Here is a 21,462-nt window from a genome sequence, read left to right as displayed (position 1 = left end):
AACATCCTACACTGGGAAAATAAAACTGGCTTTTAGGGTGTGGTGAGTCCCCTCATCAGAGAGGGGATCCTCTAGGCTCTGCTATTAATATAATCTAAAAGTTGGGACAATGATTTAGCCCTGAGCCTTTAGCTTTTCCCAAGCACTTAATGTACTTTGGTTCATTTTAAAAACTGCCTGTTAAGCTTTCTCTGATATATCCACCAATGTATTATAAATTTGCCTTGATGTGTGTCTTTATTCTGTAAAACTATAAAAATGTCATGAAATTGCTTCCATGTTGGAACATGGAATTAAGAACCACCTAATTCTGTGTTCCTGGGCAATGGTTATTTAAAATGGCTCCAAAATAAACTGTCTTTTACTTCCTTTAAGATGACAGCTGTGGTTTTTGCATGGACAATCTCTGTCCTTCCTCACCCTGGTATCACCTAACACAGCATATGTGAAACAAAGCCTTCAAGGTACAGACAAGAGGGGGCTATAAAGACCTTGTACTACACACTGCTTGGCTGGATACCTTTTGGACTCTCTATTAACTTGCTAGCCCCTTCTACTCTTCAGAATGCTTTTTTCTCTCTTAATAAGCTATTTCTATTCCATATTAAAAGGCATTAACCTTTTCTCTATCCCTCCTTCTGGAGGCTACTGGGACTTCCACCTAATCTGTGTTATGTATTTATTTCTCTTATCTCTTTAATTATTCCTGCGCTTCCTACTGAGTGTTATGTCCCAAGCAGTCCATATGGTCAGAAAAGAGTGAAAACTGGATTCCAAAAGGATTTCTAGTGTTAGAAAAAAAAAAAAAGCCAGAATTTCTCAGGACATTGTGAAACAGGTTTTCTGTCCTCCAAAAGAAACACTTCTCTTGCCTCTGGTAGAAGTCCCTACTAACAAGTACTTATTACACATTTCCAAGCCCCCACACTAGCATGTTAGCCCCACACTAGCATGTTGGCCCCCACACTAACATGTTGGCCCCACACTAGCACACTGGACCCCACACTAGCATGTTGGCCCTGCACTAGCACACTGGCCCCACACTAGCATGCTGGCCCCCACACTAGCATGTTGGCCCCACACTAGCACGCTGGTCCCGTACTAGCATGCTGGCCCCCACACTAGCATGTTGACCCCACACTAGCATGTTGGCCCCCACACTAGCACGCTGGTCCCGTACTAGCATGTTGACCCCACACTAGCACGCTGGCCCCCACACTAGCACGCTGGTCCCGTACTAGCATGCTGGCCCCCACACTAGCATGTTGGCCCCCACACTAGCATGCTGGCCCCCACACTAGCATGTTGGCCCCCACACTAGCATGCTGGCCCCCACACTAGCATGTTGGCCCCCACACTAGCACGCTGGCCCCCACAATAGCACGCTGGCTCCTTTATGCCCCCACCCTCTCCATTCTTGCTACGCCATCACTCTCTTGCTGTTTTGCTATTCTCTGTCTCTTGCTAACTCCACTATTCCTTCCTGTTCTCAGCTCTCTCAAAGATAGCCCAGGCTGTGTCCAGTCTGCTTCTTCCCTGTTCTCTCTCTAATCTATAATAAAAACCTTTCTGGAATAATAAAGTGATTATTTTAGTAGTTTCCTCCCCGTGCCCCCCTGCACACACTGAGTCAGTTTCCAAATCATTTTATTAATGAGACTAAGAACCCCCAAAGGAAACCTTACTTGCCCTGCAGAAAGCAGGGGCCAGCTATGGGACTGAGCACATGGCCTGAGTAGCCCCATGATGCACTTCTGCCTTACTGAGGAAGCTCTACAGAAACAGAGCTTGGGGGCTGAGGCAGGACTGGGAACTAGGGAGAACTAACATGAAAAACTGGGAGATGCTGGAGAGAAGGGCCTGGTTTTTACTTGTTTGACTTGGTCCAACCATTTCACTGAGAGGAGGGCTTGCACAAGGGTAGCTAGATGGACTTGGAGCCTTTCTGCCCCTTATTTCCTTACCTGTGAAATGGTCACAGTGGGTACATTAACACTGGAAAGACTGAATGAGTTCATGGAGAGGACACGCTTAACATGTGATGAATGCTTTACAAATATTAGTTTATGAGCACTGAGCAAAACAGTGTGAGATAAGGCTAGGCCAGGACTGGATAGAATGAGTTTCTAACGACAAAGAAGAAACAAGTAAACAACAGCAAAATCACATTTCTGGGACCTTCCCAGGCCTAACTTTCCTCAACAGTGAGACTAGGAATATAATAGTGTTGACCTTACAGGGTGTGAATTACATAAAGAAACCTAGAGAGCACTTAGCACAGAGCTTTGGGACAAAAATCTAAGACCTATGGAATCCAGTCTCAGGCTATGCCTCCCAGCCCATTCTGCTTAGACGCCCTCAGTTGGAAGTGGGGGCACTGGGCCAAGGACCTTCCAAACTACTCAGTGGAGGCCTCTGGCTGGCATCCTAACAACCTCACATGCTGGGTATGCCTCACTTGCCCAAAGTGACCAGGGCATCCAGCTTCCACAGTGGGGATATGGCTAACCCCACCAAATGAGAGCAGGGCCACTTATATTTCTCTCTATATGCTTCCTCTTCACCTCCTTCCCGGGGGCACTCAGAGGCCTCTTTCTGTACTTGTAAGCTGTGGCCGGTCCTGGACTCTCCCCTACCTTACATGGTTTCCCTACGCTTGATGCTCACCTGGCTGCTGTCTTTGGCTGACACATCTGCCATATTGTTTCTTCGGGCCTGGTGCATGGTCAGTGCAGCTCGAGTGGCCCCACCAGCCACGCCAACAATGCACTGCGTGGGAAAGAGAAGAGTGAAGGTCAGGGCAGTAAGTGCTGTGGGTGAGCACATAAATAACTCACACCAGCCAGGTAAGAGCAGGTCTCCGGTGGCACCACCCCTCCAGCAAACACTAGTACAGTCCTTGGCTTTTAGCTCTTATTCCTGTGTCTTTAGGTACATGTTCCTAACGTTCCAAGAGAAAAGGGAAGTCCTGTCAACCATTATTATCCTATGACCCTGACTGTAGGGAATTCCAACTTCCTTTCCCCAAAGATCTTTTGCCCTTTTTGAATCAGGGTCTCGTCATGTCATGTAACCTAGGCAGTCCTAGAACTTGTAATAGTCCTAACTCAGACTCCATATGATAGAATCACATGGGTGTGCCCAGCAGAGATCTTTTTAAAGCCATTCCTCCCATCTCCTTGACTTGCTTTGGCTGCATCCTCGCCCTGATTGATCAATAAGGTCCAGTCTGGTCTTCGACTTCATGCTTACAGTCTACCTCCTTACAAGTCCTTTCTTCTTCCTGCCCCAGCTGAGCTCCGCTGGGCACTTCAGGTAGATCCACACTTACTCCAGTAGCCCTGGATTAATGTAATGTACTTACATCTCTTCCGAGATCTCTAGATAGTGGCTAGAGTCACTGATAACTCTGATCATCAAGTCTCTTGTAGATGACAGACACAGAACAATATGCTATGATAAAAATCAGACCTTTTTTTGATGAAGCTTAAGTATAGCTCTAAAGGTGGAGAAACTAATTTATTCAAGATCAAGAGAAAAGTGCTACAAGGCTCGAGTGACTGGCAGGGAACAGCCTGGTTCCAAATAGAAAACTGGAAGCCTTTAAGGTTTTCAGAGAGCAATGAATCAGATAAGTAACCTAATGTGATTTCTACGTTTACTATTTTTTAATTAAAAGGTGTGTGTGTGTGTGTGTGTGTGCGTGCGTGTGTGTGCTGATGCATACATGGAGGTCAGAGGAGAATCTGTAGGAACCCCTGCTCTCCTTCTGCCTTGTGGATCCCAGAAACTGAACTCAGGCTGACAGGCTTGTTGCCAGCACCTTGCTGGCCCACTGACTGTAGAGAAATTTGAATTCAGAAGAAGGCTGTTCTGGCAAGAGATCACATCCAAAGACCTTCTAGGTCTGTGTGATCCGGCTGCAGTACAGACATGCTCGTAATCCCAGGAGACAGAGGCAAGCAGATCTGAGTTCAAGGCCAGCCTGGTATAGAGCAAATTTCAATAAAGAAAATCTTAGGTACAGACGTAGTGGTACACATCTTTAATCCCAGACAATGAAGGTAGAGTCAGCTTGAAGAAGGAAGCAGCCGTGTTTGAAAGCAATGTCTAATTGAGAGGCAGACAAAGTGACAGATAGCAGAAAGATCTGACAGAATAGGATGTGCCCAACTCTCATGAGAAGAGAGAAGAAAGGGAAGCTACTCAAGGGAGTAGTGCAGAGAGAGGGGGGGGGGAAGAGACAGAGAGAGAGAGAGAGACAGAGAGAGACACAGAGAGAGACAGAGAGAGAGAGAGAGAGACAGAGACAGAGAGAGAGAGAGAGAGAGAGAGAGAGAAAGAGAGAGAGAGAGAGAAGGCAGTTTGACCAGGAGAGTTTTACAGAGACAGGTTGAAAGAGAACAAGCAAGAGAGCAAGAGAATGAATGACAAGGAGGTAGAAGATTAGAAAAGATTCCTAGAGTGAGTTTGAGGCCAAGCAGAGCAAGTCAGAGGCTGAGAGAAAAGCCAGACTGAATCAGTCAGCTTGGACAGGAGTTTGAGCCAGAACAGCTAAGTTGAACCAGCCAGGCAGAGCTCAGAAAGAACAAGAAAAGGTGAGTGTATTCAGCTGTAAGTCTCAGAGGCTGAACACCTTCTAGGCCTAGATAAGATTGTTTGGAGGCTATGAGCTTCCAGGACTAGGTCTAGGTCAGCAGACAGAGGCAGGGAGCCTGGGACATGACAATTACTACAGGAAAATAAAAGTTCCCTTTACAACAGACTTTCAAGAGCATATTGGGCTGTGTGAAGGGCTACAGAGCAATTAGGCTACCTGGGAAAGAATTTGTCCAGCAGAGGGGCTGTGGGGGCCATGGGGACTGTGGGGACCATGTGGGGGGGATGCTGGAAAGCAAGAAGAAAACTGCAAAGATCTGAGTGGGTGACAGCGGAGGCAAGGCGGTAAGGATGACAGCCAGTTTCTGACTGCTGCAGCTGTGGGTGGAGTGCTGTTCACAGACGGAAACTCTGCCAAGAGGGATCTTAAAGGGAAAGACGGTGCCTTGTTCTAGGACAGTATTTGACAGACACTGGTCTCAGCAGCAGAGTTTGCTGCAGAATTTGGAGGACATGCCAGATGTCACAATCCCTGGTCCACAGCTACAGCAATGTTTTCTCTGGGGTCTCCTACCTTGATAATAAAAGCAGGGGTGGAAGTTAAGGTGTGTGCAGCATTTACTGCCTGTCCCTCAACAAAAAAGACTGCTTTACCCCAAGTACCAAAAGTCCCTGTGGTGAAATATTAATTGGATGTGGTGTTAAACAGACGAGCCTTTGAGATGGGCCCAGTACTGAGTCTTGGAGCTTTACCATGTTCTGCACACCTCACTGTAGTGGGTTGTGTGGGTTTTTTTGTTTGTTTTTGTTTGTTTGTTTTTGTCCCCTGACCTTGCTAGGTCTGTTTCCTCAACTGAAGGCACTGTGAGGGCATGTGAACCCCTACCACAAAGGGAAATCTTACATCTGCTTCAGTGATGATTTGTGGTATTGCTGTGTGTGATTTCTTGGTCCTAGAAACATAAACTCCTCTCCTTCTTCAGGACTTAGCCTCAGGTAGGGCCTTTCTACACCACAAGACCATTCCCCACCTGGTACGCTCAGAACTATAATCCCATAGATATTTTGTGTAATTGTGTGTGTCATTTCCCTTAGAGATGGGAGAGCCTGTGGCCTGTGTCATCCCTGCGGTAGATACTAAAGGATGAAAAGCGGTAGAAGCTAGCCCCTAGATCCTGGTGTTGAACCAGCCTTCATCTCTCAGCTCAGAGCGCCCTTACCAGTGTGTCCCAACATCGCCCTGCACAGGCTGGCTGATGTACAAGGACTGTGATGGTCAAAGGAGGATCAGAAACGCGTCTGTGTCTGAGTAGGAACATACGGACTTTTCCCCCCTTTTAGAACTTCCTCCGGTACAGGGTCCAGGTAAGCTGTGCACAGCATGGTTAAGGATCTCAGGTCCCATCAGAAGTGTCCCAGAGGTGGGTACCTTGGCTAGGTTGCTGGTACTGACAGTCATGGTGAAAAAGATTGGGTACAACGGAGCCATAATCTCTAGGAACATGGCTATATCATTGAGGATGTCGGCAAAGAGCCTACGGGAAGGAGCAGAGGTTAGAGGTCATAAACAAGAGACTTTTATTACAGTAGATTCTCCCTCCATCCCCCACCCCCTCCCCTCCCTTCTCACCTCCACTGCTTTGCATTACAGTCCAATTTGCTCCTGTTGAAGGTAAGAGGTTGTTGCAATTTAGAACAAAGGAAAAATGCTGTAATCTATAAGGGAGTTGTCCTAGGTCAAGGTGAGGTCTAAAGGGCTTGGGTAGAACTATACTAAAGAGCTCTGGCCAGCTCGAGCGTGCAGGCATGGCTCTGGCAGCCCCTGCTCTGCTTCCTTATTCCCTCTCTGCCTTGCTAAAAACTGTTATTGCATTCCTAAAGCTGACACCAAGGCCCATTCCCTTATTTGGCCACTTCCTCCTCCTGAGGCTGACCACCAAAGACAAGCTATCAAAGTACTGAAGTCCAACCTTCCTTTGGCTCACCTAGTTAAGATGCACAATCAAAGTTAAACACCTCATCCTAACCATGGGGTTTCCCCTTGTACTGCCATTTTCCTGTAGGCCATGCCTGTCTCCTTTCTGTCCAGAAGCAGTCCTTTGTCCTCCAGGATAAATACCCCTTCTCCCTAGTCCTCTATCTCCTTCCTGTCTTTGTCTCTTATTCCCTGCCCTTTGTCCCTCTGTGAGTTGGTCTTGGAGGTCCTAAGCAGAAAGGTTCCTTTCTTACACTTTCCTGTCACTATATCAGGAAGCCTTTAGCTGCTTTTCACTGCCCCAGAAACCAGGCCACACCCTCCTGTAGCTTCTATGCTAACAGCTGGTGAGGAAGGCCTTGTAACCCTTCCCAGCTCAGCTGCAAGGTAAGGTCATGCCCAATCTAGTGCTGGTTCCATCTCCCTTAGCAATAGACTGGGCCCAACTAAGTCACGTGATGTGGAACTTGCTGCCATGCCTCTGAAAAATCCATGAAAGTCGGATTGCTGTTTGGGAGACTTGAGGTTTTCCCTTTGCCTCCCTTTACTGCACTGCACATGGCTGTCTCCTCTCCCCACCTCGCTCCTCCCAGGGTTTGGAAGGGAAGGCCTGTTCCCTTCAGTTGGAGCCTGGCCATGCTGCCCTTGGCAGGATGTTATATCCTTCCTAATTGGTCTCCTACTGCAAGGGGGGAAACTCACTATGAAGCTCTCCTGAAAGGTAATTTTGTATCTGCCTCTCTGACCAGTGTTTTGTTCCATCATTCACAGTGGCCTGAAATATGGTCCTTAGCTGGGAGCATCTTCAGTGAGTGCTGGGTATCTCCCCCTTGCTGGCTCTGAGGAAAAAGTCTGTTTATTGATGGTTCTCCCACTCCCTGGGCAACCTTTGAAGAGGCTATTCCTGGATCATTCTCCTTTTTAATTTGCTTCTTCAAAGGTAACTAGGTTAAAGTTCATACACTTGGGACTGCTTAGTATCTACTTTAATATAACTGCAGTCACAGACAGCTAGTGCAGGCTCTCTTGGCTCACAGAACAATGGGTAGGTGGAAAGAAGACCAAGAGAAATGCTGGGCTCTGAAATCCAGGCCTGTAGGTTGATGTCTATATGCAGGTGAGGGCAGGCACAAGATAAGGCAAGGCCTGTGCTTGGGCAGTGAAAAAGAAAGGCGGGCACAGAGTTTTTCAGAGGCAGGAGATATAGGAGGAGAAGAAACCAAGATGGAGAAGAGAAGGATCACCCAGACCTGTGTGGCTTCAAATAGCCACGGGTAGCTATGAATATCTTTTAAGGGATGGATTATTACAATCCATTACAAATTTGTCTTATCTAGGTGGGCAGTTTATATCACTGTCAATTGGCTCTGAGTCTATTGTGTGGACATTTTTGTGGGGTGAGAATTTACTGATATAAATCTGATAAATTACAAGCTTCCAGAGTTTTGATTTTACCAGGTTCCTGGGAATTGTGACTGTAACCAGAGGGGGTGGATGCTGAGGATGTAAACAGAGTCTGCTGTGAGGGGAGCTGTGAGGGGTGGTTGCTGCTGGGGCTGGCATGTGGCATGGCATCAACCCGCCATGGGGCTAGCCATGGAGGTGGAGAGACCACCGGGGACAGGAGGTAGCATGGCATGGTACTATCTCCACTATTATTAATATTTACTACTACACAGGCCTAGGATGTTCTGTTCTATAGCACTGCAGGTGGCCACCTGTCTCCCTCCATTCTACAGAGCCAGTTATCCTCTGACCCATGCATAAGCACCGAATGGCAGTTTCACTAAGATCTTAGTGTTAGCAGATGCCGCGGCGTAGTCCAGCCCAGAATCTGCGCCATTAGCTCCAGATCTTCCTCTGAAACCTCTCAAGAGGGAGAGGGAGTCCTTCCAGGCAGGGCATAATATACACACAGTGGAGCTGCTGAACACACCCGTGCTCTTCATTCCTAACCATCCTGATGCTGCAGAAAGAGAAAAGGCTTCACCCCAACACTTACAGAGTAAGAAATGAGAAAAGAATTTTCCTCTTCTAGGTGTATTTCAGATCTTGAAAGGTGTCTTTGTCATCTTCCTCTTTTCAGTTTGGGGGACTGAACCCAGGGCCTTCCCCATGGCAGGTCAGATGTTCTAAAAAGCTCAATCCTACCCAAAAAGCTTATGGGGACCAAGGTTAATACGAAATGCAAGTGGGTACAAAATGCTAAACACTTTGCTTAAATTGAATCTTTTCTAGCAAGGAAAGGCTCATACCACTACTGAATGCCCCTGGGAAGTACTTCTAGAATCAGTTAACTAGGAAGAGAAACAAACTCACCCCTTCCACCAGGCAAAAACAATGCGGCCCAACATGCCAGTTGAATCTGGGGATGAAAAGAAAGCATCCATAAGGGTAAGAAAGGAAGTCAGGAGCTTCAGGACAAGGAGACGCTGGCACCAAACCAGCTGATTCATTTCAGGTCATGTTGCACTTGGAAAAACATCTAGTATGATAAATTCTAGACAGATTTAGTGCTGAGGGGTATGCTGAGGTCTGCAGATTCTCACTGTGTACAGATTAGACAAGAAACATAGTTTATAGCATCGATAGATGGGCTCTGTGCACGCTGAACTGTCTCCTCGGCAATGCTGCTATTAACAACAAAAGCCTGAGATAAAGCAAATGTTTAGAGATAAGGGGATACACAAAATCTTAGGCAATCTACTCGGTAGCATATCAGACAGTAGTGAAAACCACAAGAGCCAGCAATTCACATCAACATACTTAGTATCCTAATAGTGTATCAAAGACTAATTCACAGAAACTACATACAGCACACTATGCTTTTCAGAAGGCTCTGCAACTACAGCATTGAGGAATAAATATCTATTTGGTAACAAGCATTCAAAAGTCTGTCTAGTCTATAGCTGTTTCTGTAACAAAATGGTAGAACTGGGTAGCTTTGCAAAAGGTGAAATTGTCTGGCCCACAAAACACCTGCAAATTCAGCCTGTCCCCTATGTGGAGACAGCAGCCATTAGGTCTAGCAAGAGAATTACAAGGAGGAATGATTTAGAATCAGACAGCTGGAAGGGACAGTGGCACTGGAAAAGACAGACTGAAGAGTTGGAGGATGATATTTTGTTTGAGTTTGAGGGCAGAGATCCTTATGTGGAGAATGTAAAGAGAAGGTTGTACTTGCACAACCTCCATGCGTGTGTGCCTTCTGTAAGCATGTGTGCCCAAGGTAAGCTGAACCTCGGGCTTAAAGGAAGTGTCTAAGAACTCTGATGGACACCTGAGTACTTTAACTATCAACCATCCTGTAAGTTTGGGAAGGATCATTCTATCTCACAGACAAAGCAGCTGAATCTCAAGGAAGATACATAAACGAACTGGAGCATTTTATAACAATGATATTTTCAGCTTTTCTGAAAGACTGATGCCATGGGAACACGGGGTCTACTTCCCTCACTACCACAGTCTTCGAGATGATACCACATGTGTGACACTTTGCTAACCAGGCTGCTTTACCTCTGCTTCTGTCCCTTGCCTGGACCTGAAATAACCACAAAGTGACTTTATAGGTGACTTTATAGGTGACTTTATAGGTATCCTACTTTCTATAAAGTTTTCACTTGCACTTCTTTCCTTCTAGGACATTATATTTTAAACAAAAATTTTATGTTAGATTTTTATATTAGACCAGTTTGTCATTTTGAATATCACAAGATTACTATTACTGCTTCAGAAGGAGTCACTGGGGAAGGCTCCATCTCTTCCTTTTAGTTTCATATCCTATCTGGACCATTCGACAGAGACAAGGAGAGGTCTGTGGATCGATAGAGGCAGTCCCTGGGGCCTTCAGCACAGTCTGGAAAGTGGCACTACAGTAAAATAATGGCATAATGTCCTACCTATTATCTGAAAGCCAATATTGTCTACCAGAGCAGGAAATTTAATTCTCACCTCCTCTTTGCCTTACAATTAGCAGAGTTAAAGATCTAGGACTTCCTTAGTCCAACGGATGAATTAGTAATTACCTGTCCACAAATTATATGCGAATCTACTGTAAAATCCCTGCCAAAGGGTTGCAGTTAAGAACAGAACACACAGTCTGCAAACTGCCTTTTCCTGGTGAGTTTTTGACCCCATTCCAGTACCATTGCAACTCTAGGAGGCCCAGGTCTGGATGTATAGTACACAGCACCACCTTTGCCTGCTGAGGTCCTCTGACTCCACCAACCTCCACAGCATCTCCACGCATCAAAGTCCAGTTTCAATCTAGCAGCTCATTCAAAAGTTGTCCCTAATCTAGTTTTGTCCATGCAGTTCCTGCGTTGGCTCAACCTAAGGTGGGTCATAATCTCATATCAGACACAAAACCAAAGAATCTAGGTCACGCCATGAAAACACAAGCAGTAGCAAAGGCCAACAGAATCTATCCCCACTCAAATCCTGTGGCCCTCCAGAAATGGTTTTCAGTGAGAACTACATGAACCCAGGACACCAAATACAAAAGAACAGCCATAAACTGCATTAAAGAATGCAAGGAGCTTACGAAAGCCTCAAAAACCAACTCAGTCAACCTGAGGAGGATGACAATACCTGAATGGTGTCCAAGAAAGCACTAATGGAGACAATTCAGTATCTGAAATATTAATTCAGTGGAGAGATAAAAATACTGAAGAACTCACGCTGAAAGTAAGATGGAATTGAAAAACTCAAAATTGTGTAAGTAGATGAAGTAGAAAGTAGAATATTAAGGTCTGAAGAGAGAAGAATGAGACCATACACACAAATCAATCAATTATTAAAAGCATATAAATGGACTTCAGAGACAAAAATCACATGATCATACTAAAAGATGCAGAAAGGGCCTCTGACAAAACCCAGCACAACTTCATGATAAAGGGTTAAAGAGTGCGGTACAGGAGGGAAGATACCTCAGTGTAACAAAGGCTTCTCATCGCAAAACCGCAGCCAACATCTTCCTCAATAGAGAACACTTAAAGCAATCCCATCAGCATCGTGACTGAAACAGGCTATGTACTATCCCAACTCCTTTCAATATAGGGCTTAAAGCACTAATTAGAACAGTAAACCAAGAAGGAAATCAAAGGTGTACAAGTAGGAAAAGAAGTCAAATGATCCCTATCTATAGTTGATATACATACAATAGCCCCAAAGTTCCACCAGAAGATGTCCAGATTGAACCCATGGCCAAATGCTTCACCTCTGCTATATTCCCAGACGTGCGTCTCCAAAATACTCAAGTCTACCGAAAAAACTTATGGGGATTAAGATTAATACAAAACACAAGTGGGACACAAAATGTTAAGCACTTTGCATAGTTTTTTTTTAACCTTTTCTACTAAGTAAAGGCTCACACTACTACTAAATGCCACTGGGAAGTACTGCTAGAATCAGTTGGCCAGGAAGAGAAACAAACTTACCCAGGAAAGAAAAAAGGAATAATGGGGGTGGAGGGATGGGGGAGAGAGGCAGGAGGAGGAGCTCTGGAGAGGAGGGGCTCCAGAGAGGAGGGGCTCCAGAGAGGTCAACAGTTGAACCAGGTACTAGGAAGAAAAAATAGAGAAAATGGAGGGATGAGACTTGAGGGAGTCTGGAGGACAACACAGAAGGACAGACAGGGAAGAGGATAAAAGCCACATGAGATGTTTGAAAAAGCCATATTATTTTCTGTCTACTTAACAGTACATATGTGTGTGTATATAATATAGTTAAGTTGTTCGTGCTACTTGAAACTATTTGGTCACTCCAAGATCCATAGATTATATAACAAAAACTTCATTGCCAGGCATGAGGAACCTCATTTCCAGCTGTTGGTCAGGGGAGTCTGAGACCCTCCCTAAACAATGCAGGATTTGCCATACCTTGGTTACACCCCCACAAACTAAAGGTTACATTCTATTGCTGAAGACAACCACACACTTTGGACATTGGACTTAAAGAGTAGATATTGACCTGGAAGCCTCTTTCCTGAAGAGTAACCCTCAGTGTCTGAAAGAAGTAAGGTACCAAAGAAAAGCAACCAATAGTCCTACCCAGCTGTGCCTGTAAACCAGGACGACGACCAGGATGATATGAGAGCCCTAAAATGCAAAGGTGGTACCCACACTCTGTAACCAGTTCACTGGATGTAGGTCTTGCTCAGTAGCAGGAAATCCATGCCTGGTATTGTTTTTTTGTTTGCTTTTACTTTTTAAACTATTCATTTTGATTTCATGTACACTGGTGCCTTCCCTACATGTACGTCTGTGTGAGGGTGCCAGATCCCCTGAAACTGGAGTTACTGGGTTATGAGCTGCCACGTAAGTGCTGGGAACTGAACCCAGATCCTCTAGAAAAGCAGCCAGTACTCTGAACTGCTAAGCCATCTCTCCAGCCCTCATGCCCAGTACTGTAAACCTAGCCCAGTTCCCAGGCCCCTTGAGGCCATGGTCCCTAGAGGAGAAACTACTCATTCCATTTCACTCAACCAGTATAACTCCTAACTACATTCTAAATAATTATTCCTATACCCATAGATGAGTACCTCTTATCCCCCATTTAAAATCAAAACAAAACCTTCTTTTCGAGGCAGATGGAGACCATTACAGAAAGCCACAATTACTCAAAATATAGACAACTGATCTAGCTTCAATACGTCTACAATACAACTCTTACATCTAAGGCTCAGAGAGTATCTCAGAAAGGGGGGGAGGGGGGAGAGCAGAAAAAAGAGTCAAAGGACCAGGATGTCTGCTTTGAGTCAGTGCCGTCTATGTATGTTAGAGGAGCTGAACTCATGAATCTCAACAATATGGTTGCCTAAACAAGACACAAAAAATGTTAGCAGCTGAAATGACAGCATAGACAGAAGGAAGCTTACAAGGCTCCAACCCTCATAAAGAGCCACAGGAAATCAACAGTTGCCCAGAAAGGGAGAATCTGTCTTCTCCAGGGATGTGCTCCCTGATAGGTTATCTAATCCCAAGAAAAATGAGCTGTGTGTGTGTGTGTGTGTGTGTGTGTGTGTGTGTGTGTAACAAAAATTAAAAATAAGAGGCTATAAATTTTAGGAGATGGGGTGCTGAAGGGAGAAGAGGGGATAAATTATGTAAATATTGTATTCACATATTAAATTCTCAATAAAATATTTTTTTTTTAAAAAGGAGACACAAGAGTCATCTGGATTGGGTCTGCTTGGAGTTTCTCTATTTGAAAAATGAAGAATGCCTTGAACTGACTACTGTTGGCATTAAAAGACACATTATATGCAAGAGGGCAAAAATCCCTACCTATACCAGGCTAATAAAATATTAGCTGCTAGAGATATTACTATTGTTGGTTCCAATAATTAACACACTCTAATAGAGTATTGCATTAGTGTGGTTCTAATGCTGTGGTAAAACATGATGACCAAAAGCTGCTTGGAGAGGAAAGGGCTCATTGGCTTACATAGCCTGTCTCAGTCTACCAACTGAAGTCAAGGCAGGAATGGAGAACAGCAGGAAGCCGGACACAGGAACTACAGCAGAAGCAGAGGGGCAGTGCTGCTTACTCGCTTGCTCGGTTCTCTTTTGGCTGTTCCCCAGGACAACCTGCACCAGTATAGCCCTGCCCAGTTGCCTGGGCCCATCCACATCACCGTCAGTTAAGATGGTTCCCCACGGGCTCCGACCATCTTATGGAGGCATGTTTTCAACTGAGGTTCCCTTTTCTCAGATGACCTTAGCTTGTTTCAAGTTGACAACAAACAATAACCACCAAGCAAAACTAACCAACCAAACAACCAACCAGGACAATGTGAGTCTGAAAATGATCAGGTACATTAGAGCATGCCTGTAATTCCAAGTAAAGATGGAGGGTTATATTCAGTGGTACAAGGGGATCTAGGCTAGCCTGGGCTACAGAAGATCCTATGTCAAAAAGAAAACAAACAACGGAAACCCCAAGGGTACTTTTTATACGATGCTTATAAACATCTCACCTTATATGCTTATGTGCTTATAAACATCTTCCCTCGAGGGAAACTAGCTTGTAAAATCCTTTCTAATTAAGACGGTGTCTTTTAAGACTGGTGACAGGTTTTCATGTGCATGTTTCATATCTTAAAATGGCCTCAGCTTTTCTTTAAAAAACTGTTAGATGTAGAGATAGATAAGCAACATGCTGCTGAGAACGGGATACTTGGAAATGACACACACACACACACACACACACACACACACACATTACTGACCCAGTTTTCAACCACAGTTTTAAAATTAGCTAAAGTAGAACAGTGGAAAAGATCAAGGTAATCACAGTGTCATACTGTGAAATGAACTAAATCACCTTTGCTCAAATCCAGGCCCTACCACCTACTAGGTGTGTGACCTTGGGTACCTCTATTTCCCCAGCTATAGTGTAGGGATAACAGCACTACCTGTCACACAGCTACTGAGAGGTCTAATCAGCAACACAAAAGGCTGGCATATAATAAACACTGCCAGCATCTATTGCTGTGGTGGTGGTGGATGGCATCATAAAAAGAAGAGACAATGGGGACAAGAAGCCATGGGTCACTTCTGCTCTGACGTGCTCTTTCAAGGGGTGATCCCAGTCACAATGTGCTCAATTCTAATTGTCGGGAATAGGCAGGAACCTCCTGATCTCCAGATTCCAGGGGCGTTCACCCAAGAGGTGGCAAGGGCTATAGGACAGGATGTGCTTGCCCTACCCATAAGGTTCGTTTTAATACCACTGGGAATAACAAGGAAGACTGAGCCAGGGGCTTCTTAAACTTGAAACAAGTGGTGAGTTCCCTTTTCTTCACTCTCTGGCGGCGTGGTGCTAAATTATCTTTGCATTTCCTGGTGTTTCTTTTTCCTCAAAAAGCTGTATACTCTCAGCACATGGTCACTCTACTCTTACTCCAGCACTATCTAGTATCCCAGAGGAGTCAGGATATATTTTAGCGTTGCCATAACTACCACTTTAGGACCATCCACATGCCCCTTTCCCCACAAAGTATCCAATTTTCACCATCTTGAGAAGCTGGCCGTTTCGTGAAATAAACCGAATTTCTATGCACTCCTGCATCACACAGGATTACGGTTAATTTATGGATGAGGGACCCAGGTGATTTAGGGATTCTGAAGTTTGCATGGATAACAAGTTGAGCCATTTAGGCTGATTCACTGATGAGGGAATTCCAGCTATGGACGAGATAGACAGAGAATATTGTTCTAGGCGTGGAGATTCACAGCTTCTGTGTACTGTCTATTCAGGCTGCAGACCTGATTAGACAGCACACACACACACACACACACACACACAGAGAGAGAGAGAGAGAGAGAGAGAGAGAGAGAGAGAGAGCCACTGTTGGAAGTCAGAACAGTACAGAACAGCAGAGCTACGGTTTACAGTGAAAGAAAGAGGCCAGAGACAGAAGGCAGGGGGGAGATCAACAGGTAGGGCTCCCAGCTCACCTTTCACAAGCCAGGTGGACGTGGCAGCTGAAACTGAGGCTTTTGCGTTGCCCACCCCTAAGCCCTGCAATACTGCCTGGGTGGCTAGGGAGCCGGAGAGGCTGGAAGCAAAGGCCTGGAGAGAAAAGAAGTGGAGTGAGGAGGGATCGCAGGAGCAGGAAGCCTACTGTACTATATACCAGTTCTGTGGAACTTGGGAAACCGTCAGGACTCTGAAGTGCACCCTAGCCTTCCAATGTGCAAATGCAGATTTGCAGGGACCTGTTCCCTTGAACCCCAGCCATAAACCGCCCCTCTTGACAATCGGCCGCCCGGACCTGCACGGAATCCCACAGCTGGTAAGGCAGGTAATCCGGGCTGACGCTATCTGGGAAGCCCTGAGGCAGCAGCACGGATCTGAGGCCCGAAAGAGCTGTGAGTGCTGCCCAGGGTCCCCTGCCTCCACCCGCCTGCTGCCCAGGTTTCGCTATCGGGGCCCGAGAAAACCAGCCCCAGCGCCGAGCCCCGTCCCACTGTAGGCTCCCATCGGCGGCAGCGCTGCAGCCGCGTGGGGCTCCGGAGCCGAACTGCTCCGTGCACAGCGGCGCTCGCAGGCTCGCAGCTTCAGCCATTCCCTAAGCTCAGCGAGTCTGTCCAACTCGGCAAAAAGCTGGATGAACTACATTTCCTGTTTGGCTACGGTGGCCGCAGAGAGGCAATAATGTTTTATTATTTCGGAAATGAGATTATTGTGTGTCCTGCTTTCCAGGGACACACCCCAGGACTGCACCTGGCCTATCTATAGTTCTTTGGACTTTAGGAGCAATATGGGGCCCGTTGACTCTGAATTCCAATAATCAGAAGAAGCAAAGATGGCTTCCTGGGGAAATAGTTTTGGTGGAGACTCCACTCAGATCTCAAACTTTCAGCTGTGTAACTGGAGTATCCCTCTCTGGGCCGCAGTGCCTTTTTGGGCTGTGAGGCCAAAGGACAATAGTTTTTGAAAAATTTAAAATTAGCTTGTGACTTAATGAACTTCATTATGTCATTCTCATGCATATTTTGTTCCTGTTCTTCCAATTTACCACCCGCCTCCCTGTTCTCTTGCCTTTGAAGACACCCACCCACCCCTCCAATCCCTCTCACCTCCACGCTGCTTTTATGTCACATGATGTCTGTCTTCCTACTCTCCTTAAGATCCCTTCTTCCCTCCTCGAAGTCCCATTTCTAACTTCATGACCTATACCTGCCCCTACCCCAAACACACACACACACACACACACACACACACACACACACACACACACACACACACACAATTCCAAATCTAGGACTTGGGTATGAGAGAAAACACGGGACATTTGTTTTTCTGAAAGTCTTAAACTCGTTTTCCTCAAATGTTATGATTTCATTTTTCTTTATGGTTGGATAAAATGTCACTGTAATTCCACATTTTGTGACCCATTTATCTCCTGACAGAGATCCAGACTGATTCTGCTTCTTAACTGTTCCGAATACTGCAGCAGTAAACACGCATTTCTGCGGTTGGACATGGAGTCCTTTGGTGTATACCGACAAGTCGCAGAGCTGTAGTCATATGGCAGGTTTTTTTTTCCCCTTTTGATTTTCAGAGCAGCCACAGCCGTTTATATTCTCTCCAGCAGCATGAAGGGTTCTTTGCCAACATTTGTTGTTATTTTGTAACTGGGGAAACCGAGGTTCCCATGGAAACTTCTTAGGCTCTTTAGTTAGTAAAGGGATTTAGAGGCTTACTGGCTAAATGTTCTCAGTTCTAAGACACCAGCGGTCAGTTCCTGGCGCTCTGTCAGGTAATTCAAACCACCTGTAACTCCAACTTCTGGGGATCAAACACCCTCTTTTCGGTCTCTTCAGGCAAACACATGGATATGCTCACACACACACACACACACGCACACGTACACATACATACACACACACAATTTTTTAAATAAAAAAATTTAGGAAAGGAATAGACAGGAATCTTGAAGACAGTTTTATTAGTTTAAGAGGGAAACAGTACAGGTTAGGTGGAAATCCTTGCAGTTACCTGAAGAGAGAGAGGAAAATCATGCCTTTTAAATTAGGCACGGGATAGCAGTAGACAGCTGTTAAGGAAGGGTAAAAGCTCTCGCGAGAATGGAAGGGGGCTAGAACTGAGGAAGGAGCCTAAACGCATCCAGCAAAGCACTGTGTGGTTGTTCAGAGCGGTCACTTAAAGAAGTAACACAAATGGACCCCTGCCGTGTGTCCCCACCCCTAGAGCATGCTCTCCACAATGGTCTCTGGACACTGCTCACTCTCCTTCCTGTGATTATGCATCAGACTCTACTTTTTACACTGCCCTCGGTGTGGCTCACCTGAACTCGCTCACTAGAGAACACGAGGAGGAGCACGGAAGGGAAACCAGAGCCAGACGCAGTAAAAACATCATCTTTGCCTTCATTGTATTTCTGCGTCCTTTTCTACCTCCATCTTCTGTTTAGACCAATTCTGCCCAACTCCGAATGCAGATCAATCATTAAAAAAATATTTTGGCTAGAAAAGGTTGATTTGACTTAAACTTGCTTACCTCTCTTTCCTTCCAAGGCCAAAGACATCAAAATGAAGAGTAACTAAACCTAACAGGGCCACAGGAAAACACGGGTCTTTAGGAGGTTGATTTTTAAAATGCCTTCAGCTGTCAGCTCTTTTCTTGCGTGAGGCTGTGCTTTCTTGTCTATAAAGCCTTTCCTGGCACCTGCCAGTTTTTATTAAACAGAGTTTATGTAAACAAAATATGAACAGTTTATATAAACACCCAGGGGTTAGCCTCTTTGTTTCCTTGACTTTCTGGCTTTCCAAACAAGCCCCTTTCTTCACCCCAGTACTTGTCCCCAAGTTGTTGGCCTTTTCAAGGAGCAAGTAGACAGTTTGGTTCTCTGCCCTTCAGCTCTCCCCAAATTAGGATATTATTTCTAAAAAGCTCCTACGGATGCTCGTGGGTAAGAACACCCAGGGTTGCAGGACAGTATCAGAAAGCAGCATAATGGGGGGGGGGATTCTTGAGTTTCTTCTACTGGGAGAACTCTGTGGAGTTGGGGTCCATGCCAGGGGGTCTGTCTCTCTCTAAGCTCACCCCTTTTACTTTGGCCACATTCTACTTCCCGTCAAGTTTAGGGAACTGGCCCAAAAGCAGGAATTTATCAAGAGCATCTACTTTTTTCTTTAAATTAGAAATAAAACGTGATTGTTCCTTAGCCCAGAATTCTCGAACACATTCTTGTCACTGGGCCCCTACCCCCATTTGATGCCAGCTAACAGCTCCATTCTGTACACTTCTGGTTCCCGAGGACTGCTGGCTCCATCACAGACCTTGGCTAGGAGTACCCTGCCAACCCAAGCCACCATATCTGCCCCCAACAGATTCTGTCTAAAGCTGAGATAAACCAGCACTTTTATGAAAATTTGTGTTTCCAAGAAGAATAAAAAATTCCAAGCCACTTTCTATGACCGAATTCACCCAGGAAACTTACTTGAAGTGCAGATTTGGAACTGTGAGAGCTTGGTGAAGTTAATTGTTTCTCTGGCATTCCGTTTTTTTTAATCTGATAAATGGAAACAATGTTACTGCATACTAGATAGAGTTAGGGTGAGACCTGAACAGATCTCATGTGTAGCAGTCTAAGTCAGGTTTAGCAAATAACAGATACTATTTTAATGTATTTATTTATTTGTGTGTGTGTATGTGAGAGAGAGGGGGGAGGGAGGGAGGGAGGGAGGGAGAGAGAGAGAGAGAGAGAGAGAGAGACAGGAGAGGGGAGGAGAGGAAGGGAGGGGGAAGGAGAAGGGGGAGGGAAAGAGGTACATATACACCATGGTGTACATACAGATGTCAATAACTTATGTGGGTTCCAGGGATTGAACTCTGGTCATCAGGCTCGGCAAGCAAGTACCACTGAGCCATCCTGCCAGTCCAGTACATAACTATTTGCACATTATTTGGAGATAGTGGCAAGTATTCAAAGATTCCTTCTCTCCACTGAAGCAAAAACATAATTTCATTGAAAAGGATCCATTAGGAATGTATTGTCCACTTTCTAAAGGGATTTTTATAACGATAAATACTTAATCCATGCTTGAAAAGTGTCTGGCATATAAGGATACATGGAGCACAAACTCCTTTTCTGAGAACAGGGTCGTGTTTGGATGTAGCCTGGGACTGGCTCTTGACTGGATTCTCCTTCCTTTACTTCCTAATGTGAGACTATACTCTAAACTGTAATTAATATTGCAGCTCTCGATTGAAGAAGCAATGCCATCATATTTTGTATGGTGCAAAAGTGCCCATTACCTAATGTTAGTTTCCTTAGGATTTTGAGACTGGTTGTAGGGTTGTCGGGGAAAGGGCAGCATATGTTCCTGGTTTGTTTCTTACATTTTCTGTCTTCATTTATCTATTTTTCTCCTATGGTCTCTCTATCTTTCTAACTCCAGGGAAGCCTCACCACCCACCTTCTCCACCCAGGATGAGCTATCACACTCTTTCAGAACCCCAAGGCAGGGCGTTGCCTTCTTAAACTAACTCCTGACTCTGCCTACATCTAGCTTAGTGCAGAGGACACACAAACCCTGAAGAGTGTGGGTGAGGCAAGCTCAGCACCGTTGGACTTGAAGGTGAGCCCGTGTTGGTGAAGATGGAACTTCAGAGCAGAGCAGGACTTGAAAGGCTTAGGGAAAGGGGCGCCCCTCTTGGATATGAAGGATGTTTAACAGGAGTGATGGGGTGGCAGTGGTGAGAGAGGGGAGGATATTCAGGCATGGAGAAAAGAGATAATGCTCACCCTTCTTTCCCTGGCAGATGGCCCCCTTTCAGACCAGTGAAGATTTGATCTCTACAGGAAAAAAGGAGTTTAGTGTTCTACTGGATCAGCAGGTAAGCCCCTGCGCTTTATTTCAAGGACAGAGATGGAGAGTATGTGTTGGAAGGGCAGAGAAGGTTCGTTTGAAACTAAGGGTAATGGTGGCATTGATCCAAATATCTGGAAATGGGGAGTTCAGATGCAAAACAAAAAAGACACAAGCGTCTATGAAACCATCCTGTCACTCCTCATCTCTGACCACATCCTCCCTTGCCAACTCTGGCTCCCTCCTCCCCTCCTCCTCCCCAGGTCTTCGATGATCCTCTTATTACCGAAGAAGACATGGTGACCGTGGTTAGTGACTGGGTGAACTTGTACACCAACTATTTCAAGAAGCAATTGGTTGGGGAGCAGCAGGAGCAAGACAGAACTCTGAAAGAACTTCAGCAAGAGCTGAATGCCTTGGGCAGCCAGTTTCTAGCCAAATACAGGTCCTTTCTGAAGTCCAAAGAGACCCCAAGCAGTAAACCACCTTCCTCATAGCCTAAAGGCTCAGGGCATCATGTCTTAGAATTCCAAACTCTCGGCT

General features: G+C 45.5%; 2 protein-coding genes across 3 annotated transcripts in view; one reads left to right on the top strand and one right to left on the bottom strand.

The window, feature by feature from the left end:
* Nucleotides 1–16,654, bottom strand: part of RUSF1 (RUS family member 1) — a 26,348-nt gene extending 9,694 nt beyond the window's left edge. Inside the window, exons 1-7 of one of the 2 annotated variants that reach the window (XM_080911797.1) lie at nucleotides 16,353–16,654; nucleotides 16,036–16,150; nucleotides 12,013–12,135; nucleotides 8,894–8,939; nucleotides 6,230–6,262; nucleotides 6,029–6,134; nucleotides 2,668–2,769 (exon numbers count right to left, since the gene is read on the bottom strand). In XM_080911797.1, the coding sequence (XP_080767923.1) occupies nucleotides 2,668–2,769; nucleotides 6,029–6,134; nucleotides 6,230–6,262; nucleotides 8,894–8,939; nucleotides 12,013–12,135; nucleotides 16,036–16,150; nucleotides 16,353–16,646 (819 nt within the window). In that variant the 5' untranslated portion in view covers nucleotides 16,647–16,654. The remainder of the gene's footprint in view (nucleotides 1–2,667; nucleotides 2,770–6,028; nucleotides 6,135–6,229; nucleotides 6,263–8,893; nucleotides 8,940–12,012; nucleotides 12,136–16,035; nucleotides 16,151–16,352) is intronic. The other variant, XM_080911798.1, reaches the window with a different exon arrangement.
* Nucleotides 16,182–21,462, top strand: AHSP (alpha hemoglobin stabilizing protein). The gene is made up of 4 exons (XM_080911800.1): nucleotides 16,182–16,373; nucleotides 20,620–20,688; nucleotides 20,873–20,947; nucleotides 21,183–21,462. Exons 3-4 carry the CDS (start codon nucleotides 20,873–20,875, stop codon nucleotides 21,414–21,416), a joined length of 309 nt encoding a protein of 102 aa, XP_080767926.1. The 5' UTR covers nucleotides 16,182–16,373; nucleotides 20,620–20,688; the 3' UTR covers nucleotides 21,417–21,462.

Source organism: Micromys minutus, assembly GCF_963924665.1.
Source record: "Micromys minutus genome assembly, chromosome: 2".
NCBI lineage: Eukaryota > Metazoa > Chordata > Mammalia > Rodentia > Muridae > Micromys > Micromys minutus.
The sequence above is the reverse complement of the archived record's forward strand: the minus strand, read 5'-3'. Positions and strand labels throughout refer to the sequence as shown.

Excerpts from the sequence above, each read along its gene's own strand:
- AHSP (XM_080911800.1), top strand. The coding sequence starts at position 20,873 with ATGGCCCCCTTTCAGACCAGTGAAGATTTGATCTCTACAGGAAAAAAG. Across the intron at positions 20,948-21,182 it reads GTGTTCTACTGGATCAGCAG|GTCTTCGATGATCCTCTTAT; the intron begins GTAAGCCCCTGC and ends CCTCCTCCCCAG.